General features: G+C 39.6%; 1 protein-coding gene across 5 annotated transcripts; it reads right to left on the minus strand.

Moving 5' to 3' along the window:
• Positions 1–726: 726 nt before the first annotated feature.
• POU1F1 (POU class 1 homeobox 1) lies at positions 727–12661 on the minus strand. Of its 5 annotated transcripts, none has more exons than XM_010567239.1 (7): positions 12395–12661; positions 9486–9551; positions 8477–8590; positions 7229–7474; positions 5236–5400; positions 3704–3764; positions 727–940 (listed from the first exon to the last, which is right to left on the minus strand). In XM_010567239.1, the coding sequence occupies exons 1-7, from the start codon at positions 12534–12536 to the stop codon at positions 727–729; spliced, it is 1008 nt and encodes a 335-aa protein (XP_010565541.1). In that variant the 5' UTR covers positions 12537–12661. The 5 variants fall into 5 exon arrangements, with proteins under 5 accessions (XP_010565541.1, XP_010565540.1, XP_010565539.1 ...); XM_010567238.1 differs by having other exon boundaries at positions 7229–7470; positions 8473–8590; XM_010567237.1 differs by having other exon boundaries at positions 9486–9635; positions 12395–12660.
• Between the last annotated feature and the right edge of the window lie 1881 nt (positions 12662–14542).

The raw sequence follows: 14542 nt of genomic DNA on the forward strand, positions 1-14542 counted from the left end.
GCAGTCCCATAAGATCCCATGGGTATATCCCATTCTTGGCCATAACTAGATATTCCGCAGTGTCACCACTGCTTGTTTAAGGTCACTTATTCACCTTCTCTTCTTTGAAGTTCTCATTTCTTGCTGATGCTCAGTGTTCGCCACTGGAGATGGGACCCTGCCATGTGCCTAATGGCTTACAATCTCTCAAAGGTTAGCACAGTTAGCTAGTTAGCACGGGGCGGGAGGGGGCTGGAGGGTGTGGTAAAGCATATGCATGGACATGCAGAGGCAAAATACTTTCAATACTATACCTGCTGATATCAAGCTTCGTAACCTTTCTTCACATACAACACACAAGCTTTGTTTCCTGAGGGTTAGGGTACCTACATGGGGTTCTCCGTTAATCATTAAATGCACCACAGATGCAAGAAAGGCACAGCACAGGGAACCTGCAACTACTTGTGCAACTTGGAAAGCATTTCTGGTTGAATAATGCATAATAGGTTCCTTGCAGTTAAGCAGAGACCTCCAACTCTTTAAATATATGCAGTAGCATTTAATTTGTTTCCAAACTTTTACATTAAAATCAGGTCTTCCACAACACACCTCATCTGAAGCTCACTAGCTTGTAAGAGAAACAAGTGGTTTACTGATTTTCCTTTTTTTTTTTTTTTTTTAAACAACATAGTATTTACAATACTTAGAAAAAGCAAAACAGAAATCCACATCTATGCATGGAAAGTTTTACCGGCATTCATGATGCTCCTTGATAATAGAACTAAAGATGTTCTGATGTAAACTTGTCTTCACTCTTTTTTCCCTTTGTCTTCTGTTGCAAAACCAAACTCTCACAACTTCTTTCTCCAGATTGAGCCCCTCAGCCATCCTCATAATTTCCTGAGAAGAAGGCTTATTTTGTTCTCCAAAGTGTCTTTCTAGGGCTTCTTTGGCAGCAATACTGGATAAAGGGATAAAATGTCACCTTCAAAAACTTTTCTGGCACATTCAGGCTTTAACCACTAGCTCAGGAGAAGGGTCAAGTAAGAGCACAGAAGATAGTGCCTTGGTTTGTTTCCTCTTTTTCTATGTAAAGGAAACCCCCAGAGCTTAAAGTACACTGTATTGCTTTGCTGACATGAACAGCATGACATCATGCAGAATTTCAGCATGGAGTAATTTAAAGGCAAAACCAGCATCAAGTTCAGTGCAATTTCAGTGGTAATCATGAAATGTTTGCGCTTCTTGGTGTTCTTGAGGAGATACAGCTACTAGCTAGATATGAACAGGATCACGGGAATTGGAACAAGCCTGACCACCCATTCTGCCCCAGTTACAGCAGTGTTGTGAGGGTTAAGCAAATGCACATCGGTGGGGTTACCTGGTTGTGTCACATCATTTGGCTTTACAAGTGGGAAGAGCTCCATCAGTTACCACTGGGGAAATGTATGTTGTTTCAAGTTCTGCATTTCATTTTGTTATGGAGAGGGCACTAGTATTTCTAGAAATCACAGAGATTACAGCAATCTGTTTTAGCGATCATCACATTTTCTAAAAGTCTGCCTTAATCTATTCCTCACAATCAGCAATGACCAAAGTTGAGTGGTTCAGTAAACAAAATAAGTTAAGACTCCTATCTTTTCTTATTGTCAGATAGAGTTTCCTTAACGTTTGTATTACATATTCTCAGGAAACAAAGAGTATCTGCAACATGCTTGTGTGGCAACAGGATGCATCCAGAACTGGCTTCACCAGTAGCTGTAATTTCTTTGGACACAAGAGGGCACTTCATGCATTATTCTGGAAATGAGGTGCAGGTATTTCTGTTACAGAAATATACAAAGTATCTGCTGGAGTTCTAGTTATTTCATTAATTCGTCTGTAATATGTTGTTGGTCTTTCATTTATAGGTCTATTTTGCAGTCTTTAGTAACATTACGAGAACTCCCTAATTAATAGCATGATGTTCTGCACACACAGAAGTATAAAACCATCACTAGTTTCGACTAACAGTTTCTTAGGCTTTTTAATCAAAGCAGAAAATAAAATAGCTTCCACAAATTCAAATTAAGTAGTTTTTGCTCAGGGTATAAGTAACCAAATTTGGTTAGTGGGACTTTTGTTTTACCTCTAGTTTGCCTTCAAACATCCATTAAGAATTGCTACGAGTAAGGCTGCAGTTTGGATAAAGTCCTGATTAGTTTGAGGTCTTCAAATTGAGGTCCTATATGCCTTCAAAGGAACAATTCATATTCATCAACAACTCATCAAAATCATGAGATTTTGTCCTGAACTTCACCTCAATTTTCTGTGCCCTTGACAACCTGCCATATTTGATACTCCCAGTGCAGTGGGGTTAGATGTAAAAGCAGGAATAATTAAAAAATGCTTAATACGAGGACTGATTTCCTCAATAGCTGTTAAAAAACAACACCAAAACCCACAATGTTAGATGAGCAGACTTCAGCAGGCTCCTCTAGCCAGGAGAAAACACCTAGGACAGAGACGCTCTCAACTCACCGCTCTCATGCAGGCCATAATACATAAACTGGGCAAGGTCTTGGCATGGCCACTCGAGGCCTTAATGGCTTGTAGAGAAGCTGAGAGGAGAATCTGGCCTCCCAAGAGTAAAGCTTCATCCCTTGTGAGGTGCTGTGATTAGCAAATGAGCTATGAAGCATCTCCCATCCCCACTTCACTCCTAATTGAGAAGCATCCCCTCAGAGGAATACTTATTTAAAAAGTCAGAGAGAAAGAACATCTTCATTTTATTCCTTATATCAAAGGCAATAACCAAAAAACAAGTCTCAAGTTGAATGTGAGAGGAGAAGGTACATGTTGTGGCTGTGGGACTATAAAGCAGCTTACAGCTCTGGCAGGTGGCACTGCACACAGGGAAGGATCCCTGTTCAAAGAACAGGCAATTTACTGCAACAGGTAGGGCCTGACAGCACCAGGGCTGTGCCCGGAGTCAGACAAATTCCCTTCCTGTGGAAGAATATTACAGCTCCTTGGAGGCCCCCTTGAGTGAATTCTTCTTCACCAGAGGTTATCAGAGTCTGGGATGTCTAAAGAAGAAGGAAATACCCCATGTTCTCATTTTGCCTATTTGGTATTTGTTTTTTGTAATATGATTTACCAGCCTACTTGATTTCCATGTGGAGTTGAGGCTAGATAGATGGTAGATGTTGGCCACCTGAGATGTGAGAAACAGAAGGAGGTTCCCAGAACAACTCCCTGTTTTTTCCCTTTAGGTCATTAAAGTGTTTCTTTGGGAACTCCAAAGAAGTCAGTGACAGAGGATAGGGACAGGGATGTAGTGTAAGGTGTGAAAATTTGCCCTCAAACTTCCCAGACGTCAGTTCTCTGGCAGAATAATATAATTTATTTTGGTATAACGTAGAACCTCCCAAAATGAAAATAAGAATGCTCTGATATCTTATTCACTATATAGATATCATAAAATTTGGGCAGAATTGGAATAATTTTTTTTTCATATTAAAGTGTGTTGTCATATTGGGAAAAATATTATATTTGGAGTAAACTGGGAGTTTGGAGAGTGATGCTGTTATTTTCCACTGGAATGTTGGAAAATAGTGAAATATTTTAAATGCTAGCTATAGAGATTCATTAATAGAAAATAACATTTTGATTTTGAACCCAACAAAAAGAAGCATCTTAGCCAAAGTGGTTTCTAACATATAACACCCTAAATATTTATTACCTTATGGTGGTTCTGCGCTTTCTCTTCCGCTCATTCACTCCAACTTTTTCATTGTATAAAGCTGTATTAAAAACAAAACAAAACCTGGCAGTTACCTTCCACAGAGAATGGAAAAGAAGCAGAATCATCTCCAGAAAAAAAAAAGCCTTTCTTTGAAGACAGAAGAAAGCTAACAGCTAATGCCGTTGAATAAGAGCAGCACCACACACAGGAGCACTTCTTTCTTCAGGATGGTTGGTCATTTCTACCTCCACCTGTAAATGCTTATAAGCAAAAATGGTGTGCCACCAATAAAGCTGCAAACAGCACTGGCTCTGTGCATATGTACCTGCTGAGCTGTACTTCATCCCCCTCCTTTGACATACTTTGTTCCTCCTACCCTGCAGTGTGCAGTCTAGGGAGATGGAGTCCATTTCCATACCCCTTGGCTACCTCACCCTCTTTCTTCAGAAACACAGCCTTGGCTCCCAACCCCATTTATTCATCTGCCTCTTCCACCCCACTTTCTGATGGACAACTCCCCCCTCACTTCTCAGAGGACGCTGCCTGCATGCATGATCTTACCCTGCAGCTCAAGCCCGTAACGCTGCTCAGGCAGTCAGCAGCTGCTACCCACCACAACCCCCTCACAAGCCATTCTTGCAATGTGCTGGCCACATTAGGTAATCCTCCGGTTTCTAGTGCAGTTACAGGGGAAGTAAGCTTTCCACCTTTTGTTCAAAGGAAACTGAAGTGTGTGGCAGAAGCCGCTGTTTAACATTTCCCAATGTTGAATACCACAGCAAATCCAAAAAGTAGCATTGAGATCATCTTCTCTTTCTTCCTATGCTAGGTGAGTGCTGCACAGTGGAAGTCCTGGCTTTCAATGTCACCTCCAGACATACTGCTTCCCAGCATTGCAATTCCTCCAGCTGAAAAGGCTGTTCTTTAAGGCAACCCATTTTCTTTAAACCAGCCAACCTGTTCTAAAGTAGACTTCACCCAGTGAACCCCATGACTCTTCCTGCAACTGGAAAGTAACTGGGCAAAAGGAAGGGAATCCACTAGTAGCAAAATGTCACATCAAAAACCTCTATGCCATGCTATTCTTCTTCAGGGTTTAAAGACCACTGCCTCAGCTGAACTCAGATCCTTTCCTCCATGGCCATATCTCAGATGCCAGAGGTTGGAAGGAAGAGTCCTTTGCTAGTGAAGAATCCCTGTACACTGCTAAATGGGCTGTCCTGCAGATCCTAATAATGGCTCTGACTTATGCTACAGGACTGGAGCTAGTTTGCTGGGTTGGGACTGAAAGAAATTACTTCCAGTAGGCCAACTGAAGTTTCTGCTATTCTGTACCCTCCATGCATTTCAGTTTGCCCCCCCTTGCTCACCCAAAAACGATAACCAAAATTTAATATAAGCACACCATAGTATTTAAAGCTGGTAAACCAAAAACTTTAGTCTATGGAAGACGTGTATTAGTCCTTCAACATATATATAGGATTCTGGTTTAAATGCAAATCAATATTTAGAGGATTTCAATTGTCTACCTCCTACTTGTTCTGCTTCCTCCAGCCACTTGGACAGTATCGATTTCAGTTTGCATGCATTCTTGAAACTCAGCTGCAAGTTTTCAAACCGGCAAATAGTAGTTTGGCTGAATTCCGAGCCATGCACAGCAGCCAGTGCTTCTCCAACATTGGTTTGTGTATAACCTGTCAAAAACAAACATAAAAAAGTCACTTTGGAGCTTTCTAGAAAGGGTTACTTTCCTTGATACACTTAGCCCTTCACTGCTGACTCTTACGAACAGTGCGTGCCTGCAGTGTCTTCAGGATGGGCTTTCTGCAGATGTCTTTGTGGCTGACTCTGAGCTCGCCTCAGAGACATGTTCAGTCTCCTGTTGGTTTCAGTGGAGTTTTACCCTGATTTAGTGGAGTTTTACACTCCAAGATTAGGGATTTGAGAAGGATCCAAACACCCCTTATCTTTCTGTAGATGGTGCAATGGCAGTAAGCTAATCCCTGGCAGCACCACTGGTGTCCTGTTATTTGTTACAACAACTAAGTTGAAGCAATCAGAGAAATGCTGCAGTTTCCATGCAGACACTGACTTCGTAACAGCAGCTCCCCCCCCCGTTCAGTGATCTGAATGTGTATCTGCCACGTTCACGGGTCTGGCTCATCATCCTTGCTTTCTGTCTTTGCATCAGAACAGGCAGGATCTCTTTAGATGCTGAATGTCTCACGAGGCAGCTTTTTACCTCCATTTTGACTGCACTAACTGCGTGTCTCAGTCTCAGACACACAGCCCATATTAGCTCTGTCTTCCCTTGTAAAGCTCAACCTCAGATTAGTTTTCCTGTGCAAATTGCATTTTTCCCATCAGAGCATTAAGCCCAGTCTTACAGGCTCTGTCTCATTTGTTTGCATCAGAGGAAGTTTTGTTCCCTCAAATTCAGGATGAAAGTGAAGTAATAATTACAGTGATTAACAGTGTGGGACCTAGCAAACCTTTCCATTGCTGTGGCTGGCATTAAATACATAATATACAGCAAAACTGACCAAGTTGCAAAACTATTTTAAACTCTAAATTTTTGTTTCAGTCCTTACTTTTACACTGCAAATGGAACACACTAGCTTTCTAGCTGTTGAGGTAATGCATAGACACCTGTAATAACCTTGTAATTTTTTTACATTATAAAGCTAGAAGGATGCCCTATTCTGTAATGATACAATGTAATGTTATAAGTGATAATGTCAAAATTGCAACTCTTCATTCGGAGTACCCAATATTCATAAAGTGGGCTGAAACTGCAGCACTGGATGTTATTTTTTTTCAGTACAGTTCAAACAAGGGTGAGACAGGCTTTTACTTTGCAATGTACCTCTATCCCCTACAGGTGAGAAAGACAGGGCTCAGTCTACTTTTGCCCTCAGTTATGATTGTCCAGTGAAAGACAAGCACCTCACTGGAGACCCTCTAATGCAATCCATCTCGCATCAGCCCCAGTAGTTATCAGACAGCAACAAAAATATCAGTTGCTGCTGTACCTGTGTCTTGGCACAAGAAAATAAACCACGAAGAGAAGCTTCCTACTAGTATGAAAGATTTGCCATGGATGTCACCCATCTTGTATACTGAAATGACATTGCACCATCAGATGAAGCACTTCGTGGGGAAGAGGATGCGTATGAGAAGGTAGAGCATGTGCTGCCCTAAGTTGCAGAAAATTTGGGGCTGTGCAAAATAATGCACCTGTTACTGAATGTACTTTAATGAAAAGCAATAATTTTCTCTGCACTTAAGACAAATAATTTAAGGGCAGGAAAGTTTAAAATAATTTTCTATGTACTAAGTTGCAAAAAGCTGAAGTTCATTAATTCCGCGCAAGTTTTCTAGGAATGGAGAAAGTTTGGCAGTGCAAGGCAGGATTAGAGTTATGATTAGACAACTGCAGAGGCTAGATCATAAAACATTCAGAAATAATTGGTCTTTCACGGGAACGTTTCAGCCTTTTGTTCCCAGTCATGAAGCACATACCCAGCTTAATTCTCCGCAGCTTAAATTCGTTAGCAAATTTCTCCAGTTCCCGGATTTCAGGGGAGTCCATGTCAACGGGCTCTTCGACAGACTTGCTTTTTCTGCGGAACTCTTGCTTGAAGTCTGCGGCAGTGGGATCATCCGTGAGGAGGGACTGGTGCATGGGCGTGAAGCCGTGGCCAAGGGCACAGGAACTGGCGCTCAGGGCATGCTCCGGGAATTTGTAAAGGCAAGGGGTCAGGCTACCTGAGCAACACCAAAAAGAAAACTCAGTATAGTCATTCTCTACTGCTACACAATGAAAACACGCCTTCATCATCTCATAATCCATGTCTGTAATATTTATTATATAACATATGCAAAAGTATCCAAGAGTGAGAATCTCCTAGGAGATATGGTCTCTCTCATCCCAATACATGAAAAATGATGAACAGCCACTTTCACAGGCCACAGCCATCCTATTTCTTAGCAAACTGTGATGCACTTAAATAAGATGGTAAATGGTCCAAACTTAAACAAATAACAATCCAAGGCCTCAGCTGGAATTAAGAGGCACAACAAGATTGATGGATGTATGTCATTTTGAGCCACAGAAAATGTGCCAGTCTCTATTTTGTGGTACAAAGTATATTTCCATGTAAATACCGTTTGATGCTAAGACAGGATAATATCTTGGTTTAGCTTGAGCATAAAATTTGTCTGTGGAAAGTATACAGGTAAGAGCTCAAAGGAAAAAAAACAAAATCCAGAACACATTCAGAATGATCATTCTGGCTTAAAAAAAAATTGCTGAAGGACAAACCAAAACTATCTCATACTACCTTTTGTTTGCAAATATCAGACTTAACAAGGAAATTCAGTTAAGAGTGAAAGCTGTTTTTTTGTTAAATACTGTACATAGAGCTAAAGAGTCTCTGACCTGAAGGGGGAGGGGGGGGGGGCAGGGAAATGATTGTAGAAATATTAACACTTTTCAGTGTATCTGGAGCAGCCAGTAAATTCCAGGTTCTTAGAACAATCTTCCCAATTTTCTAAATTACATAAAACTTTGTGGCAGAACTCAGAACTTCATTAACCTCCCATACCTTTCTCCATTTACTTTTCTTGTCTTCACTGCCCCGATTGCTGTCATCAGCGTTGGAGGTTCTAACCCCATAGGAATATTTTATATATATTCGTACAGGATAACAACAACAAAAAAATTTTCTCAAAGAATAAAGGAAAAGACTAAAAAAGAGGAGGACTTGCTTTGCAAGGTGCTGACACCGTTTACCACATTGGGATGTGGCATGCTGCATGTCTGTAAGATGCGACTCTGGGAGAGACTTGCTGATAGCATCTCTGGAGTTGCAGGCTTGATGCCTAAAAAAAAAAAGTAGGGATAAAAAAAGGAGAAAAATGAATATGTACTTATTTTGGAATGAAACAAAATGATCTTCTGAGCAATACTTTTCATTTAATACCTATTAACTTTTCCTGGTGATGTGAACAATGCCAGGAAATGTTGCTACAGACACATAGATGCACAAAGAAATAGGAGCATTTGGACAGTTGCACACCGTGAAGGAAGTCTACACTCTGTCCCTAAAAAGCCCGTATACAGATGTATTCATCTGTGCTGACTTACTCTAATATTTCCTTCATTCTTAAGTAAAATAAAATCCTGAGTTTGATTTTGGATTATCTCTGAGTCATGATAATTTCCTGGGGGTTGTGTTAACTTGGTTCCTGGCATTATCTCATTGACTGCTACCTGAACTTGCATAGAGTAACAATTCCTCTTCCTTACTCAGCCTGGGACATGGAAAACTGAGCAGGATGCTAGCATACATTCATAAGTGTAAAAATCCATGATCATCTGTATGATCTGCCTACCCTTCCAACATGTCACCATTTTACTTCATAGCTCCAGTCAGGGCTCCATCACCCCAGGTACTGGTAATACACAGGTATATTGGGTACATCACTCCTGGTCCCTCAAAAAGTGATGATCACCAGGGGCAGTCAACATAGGTAAGCAAAAAGAGCAGCACTGTCCCAGTCTTGTAAAGAGAAATAAGATACGGAGTGATTTCCCAAGTGATGCAGAGGTTTGGGGAAACTCTGGGCCCTAACCCCTAATTTCCTAACCCCTTTTCTAGTGCCTTAACCCCAGTTCTGTCTTCTTTAAGCAACTGTCTTGAATCGGTCCCTCTAAAGGAAAACTGACCCAAATCAACATGCTAATAGCTCACACAGTTGAGCGTATGTCTCTTACCTGCCATCACCCCATAGGTAGATGGTTGATTTCCATAATGACAGGAAGGCACAGAGTAATGAAGGCCTGCCGGAGCGTTTCCCAAAGTTGTCATGGCAAAGCGGATATGGGAGCATATAGGAGTTTGGATCAAAGACAAAACAGATGGGACTGGTAAGAGAATGTGCGAGGATTCAAGACACAGACTTTAAGTTCAGAGACAGACAGTATCCTTATATGTAGTTTTTGTGTGCATTCAGTAAGCGTTTAACTCTCGGCCATAACTGTCAGGTTAACGCTGCTGGAAGTCCAGACACCTGGACAGGTCACACCAGACAAAACTGCCAGTATAAATAGTGAGATACCCTCTGAGCCAAAACCAGAAATTGTCAAGCTGTGGTCTCAATGCATTATTTGTACTATAATCTATGGGCCTAACACAGTTTACATACACTGCTGGGCAAAGGAAGCATTGAACTCTCCAGGAGGAAAGCAGTTCCTCTCCCCACCCAACTTCCACGCACCATTTCATTTAATCTTACATAAAAATTTGCTCTATGTTCCCAGAATATTGATTGGCTTCACTGCCGTGCAAACCCCACGTTAAGGAAGGCAATATTTTATGCATGCCTAAGACCTGGGTTTCCAAAAGCAGCAGTTTGGGACACTTGCTTTAGGGCATCCAGAAGTTGCATTTTCTCAAGTGCCAAGCCACCAAAAACATTTTAGAGTGCTTTGGCAGGGTGGTAGGGAAACCGAATGATAGAGTCTAGGCTCTTCTAAAAAGTTAGGCCTAAATCAACATTTTCTATGATCAGCACCAACAAACACACAATTAATTTCTCTCTAGTGTTTTCACAGGGATGTTTCAGATCCATGCTCAGTAATTGCCAGTGCCTGAAGAATCAGTCAATTTTTTACTGAATGCAAAATGAGATATGACTGTTTCTCATGCATAATTAGGCACCGAAATGCATATACTGTCCCCTCTAACAACTGCTATAAAGTATAATATTAAAAATTCATTTTCATGAGCATTCAGATATGTGAAACTGCACATTAGAGCACACATTCCAGTTGTTCAAAACAATACAATTAATTAGAGATTAGAATCTTTTTTTTTACAACTGTAATCCTAACAGTAACATGTCCTGTTTAGATACGCTTATACAGATATAAAAATCTACTAAAATAGGCATGCTTATACTAGTATAAATGCACCCAAACCAAAGATTGCATTAATAATACTAATGCATTTAGAGCAATGCAACTTTTCTGTTGAGGTAAGATCTAAGTGTTTACTGGTGGTTTTTTTCTATTCTTTCATAATCTATGGACTATAATTTTTATGCATAAAAATAGCATTTTCAATGCAATTGCTAGTAAGGATTTTAAATTAAATAGTGAGGGGTTAAACCATGACAGGATGATACTATTTAAATTAAATAACAATCCAATTGTTGAGGATACTGCAGAACATCAGCTGTATGACATGGTATAGTATTTGAACAGAAGTATATTCACTTTTATTTTGTGATGCAGAATTGTTGCATGCACTTTAAAAAATTTTTACATTTAACGTAAGTCATTATTAAAAATTCTTTCATGTCTCCTTTGTGCACAAATTCTCCTTAGATGCTTTCACCAGAATGGCATTGTTTATTACAATTTCTGAATCTATGTATGAAATTTGTAAACCTTTACTCATTATAGTTAGCACCCTCTGTCACTGCTTCCATTCTCACAGCATCACCTGCTAGATGTGATCCTGCGAACAAAATTCTCACTGACTACAGTGGCATTTGTCCTTGGGTGGTAACTACAAAATATCAAAACCCAAAGCTGAAGCAAATGAGCAAATGCTTTTGGCTGGCTGTCACCATATACTTTTTATTACGAATCAGATGAATCTAGAAAATACTACTATGATACAGATACATAAATTTGGCCTCATACAAAATTTAAATTCTCCTATTGCCTACTGCCACTGTTAACCAACAGCCATATTAGGATATTTTGAGTCTCCTGCTTAATGTATAAGATCCTGTTATCTATCACCAATGCTCAGTTTTCATTACTTACATGCTTGTCCTTACTATTAAGATGTTTTATTACCAATGCATTTCAGGAGAAGGCTAGTTTCTTGTTAAGACTCCAGATAAAATTCTTACCTTAATGTAATTTCAAATAAATAAAACTATTTCTTTTTCTGTTCCTGGAAGCTTTCTATCAACAATTCCTGTATTCCAGAATCCCACTTCTGCAGGTTTAAGGCTGCAAGAAAACTCTCTTTCTTTCTCTGTCTCTCTCTCAGAGAGTTCAATGATTACACAGTCTTAGTATTTAAATGCAGTTAATTGGATTATATACACAAACACACAAAATTAAAAAATATTTATGAGACTTCTGCCACCAATTTTGAACATCCCATGCAAATCTTAGTCTTGATTCAGTATACAATATGTTTTGTAAAGCAGTGTTTTTCTTTATGAAAACTTCCCCAAATGGTATTTAGACCTGACCTATTCTAAATACAACTCCTATTTAAAGTAATTTATATTATCTTAAATTGTGGTTACATAATAAATAAACTTCCAATTAATTTACGTGACACTTTTTATTGAAGACTGTATAGTCGTAACAACAGTGACAGTTTTTGAGCCTGTTCTAAGCTAATGCATTGGTAGCATACTTGAGCTTAATCCTGTAACAAACTTAAAGCTACAGATTTAGCTAAACCACAAACATTTGGGGTTTTCCTGATGTACTCATCATGCAAAGTTTTGTGAAAATGCTTCTACTCAAATGTAGTCCCAATCACACATAGCATTGATACCAAACACTTTCAGTATTGCAGAACTCAATGAGCACGTATCATCCAAAAGCATTACAAATGAGATACTGAGAGCAAGATTATTTTTAAAAAGTACCTGTAGACACAACATTGGTGGCATGGTTAGAAACCGGCAGGCACTCTGCGGCGCTGTGATGCATTATCAGAGGCAGAGAGGGAGAAGAGTCAGAATTCAAGGGCACAAAGGTGTCAGATGAAGAAAATGCTTGGCAAGTCATACCCTCCAACAGGCAAAAGAGCCACTTGCCCCTGTTTTTTAACAGAACAGATCCTGTGCGATTAACAGCAGCTCAAACTCTATTCCAGGCTTTTTACCTGCATATAGGTATACAGGAGGGCTCCAGAGCACAGGGACGTCGTGTGCAGGTATTTATACCACTAGGAAATCCCTTTATCCATTTTAATGTTCTTTTCCCAGCAATATTACTATACTGCTATAGAGCCTCCTTCCTTCCCACACAAACACAATACGTGTCCAATTAATGGGGAGAGAAGAAGAGGGAAACCAGAGACATGATTTGACAGATATTTTCAATTAGGTCTTTTGTGAAGAACAATGACTAGAAAAAAAATATATAAAAGTATCGTCTCCAAAGTCAGTAGCAATAAGACAGGTACGTTTAATACTAAGTAGGTTTCCACAGTTAACACCTGCCCCCAAAGTCTCATACAGGCAATTGTCTGGAAGGCAACCCAGCTGAGAGCTCAATCGAAAGTCTGCAATAGTCAGGAACCTATAGCAAAATAATCTAAATTAACCTAAATCCCAGCAGTTGCACAGTGATCATTTGTCTTAACATATACTAGTATAAATCAGAGATGTGTAATATGGAGCAGCTGTATCCAGGAGGAAGTTTCTGAACAGGTAGCTTTACATAAGCATAATGCACTAAATGTTTATCCAAGATAAACTCTTGAAAGAGCCGTAGTGTCAACGTAAAACTCATTCACAGTTCCTATTACTGATTTATGCTACCTCAGCATCTACAATCTCATCCAGAAGGTCCCGGTCTTTATTGTGCTACACACTAAGTAAAAACAGGATCTTTTCTCAAAGAATTTACTAAGTGATTTGCTGGCATGAGATTGGAATTACTTTGGAGCATTGGAGAATCTACAGATTACCCTAAAAATGATGCAAATTATTGCAGTACACCACAGTCACATATTCTATGTATATGCCATAAATTTTAAAGGAAAAAAATGGCACAGATAGTCTATTTCATTTATTTTTATTTTTTAGGAGGTAAAATGTATTGATGTGGAGGGGTTTTTCTGTGGTCTGGTTTTTGGGGGTCGTGGGTTTTTGGTGGTTTGTGACCAAAGATGGTTGGGTTGGGCCTTTTATTTATTTTATGCAAAGATGATGATACTTTCCATGTGTTTAGTATTCCAAACTGTTTCAAATGTCTGAATTAGGATTTTGACAGCATTGACTTCAGGTATGCGATATGGGAGCAACCATACATATTATTTTGTCCTTTTTCACAGATTATTACAGAAAAGTGGTATTGGATTGAGGCATTCTGTAGAATTCTTGATATTATCTTTACATGTGTTGTGGGGATGGCTGCGCCTGAGGTTGTTGAGAAATTTCAGAAGCCCTGCATATGGCAAATTGCACACATGCTCTAACAGTGGTGAGGCTCTATGCTCATAACTACTATCCATATATACACTTCCATACTGCAAAATATACAAAAAATTTAAAATAATCCTTGCAATATTATGGAAGATTCCGTCATCAAATGAACTGCCATCTATATTACTTTGGACTTGGTCTGATATATATTAAAGTCTGTGGACTCATTAAGTACACTAACTAATGAATGAGAACTGAGTCTTAAACTCGTGTATTTCATTCAGTTGAGGGTGTATTTGGAACCCGTACAACTCTCAGACCAGAGCATGGTACTGAAGGAAACTAGGACACAAGTCAACAATGATGGCAGTGCCTTATAATACCTTACAGACTATGATCAGTTCTCAAATAGTATATCCTTTTTATGACACAAAAAATTTTGTTAGCTCCAATGGCAGATGTGTAGCACACTTGGCCAGAGTGCTACACCTAATAGAAAGTGCATAAACTATTACTCAACTGAGTGGAAATTCAACAATTATTTTAAGCATTTTCACCTCTGGTGACCCTTTCTCCCTTAGCAAGGAGCATGATACATAGATGAAGGGCTTCAGTCCACCTATCTATTGGGGCCTTGAAGCC

The sequence above is a fragment of the Haliaeetus leucocephalus genome, unplaced genomic scaffold (assembly GCF_000737465.1).
Source record: "Haliaeetus leucocephalus isolate CR32 unplaced genomic scaffold, Haliaeetus_leucocephalus-4.0 Scaffold228, whole genome shotgun sequence".
Taxonomy (NCBI): Eukaryota; Metazoa; Chordata; class Aves; order Accipitriformes; family Accipitridae; genus Haliaeetus; species Haliaeetus leucocephalus.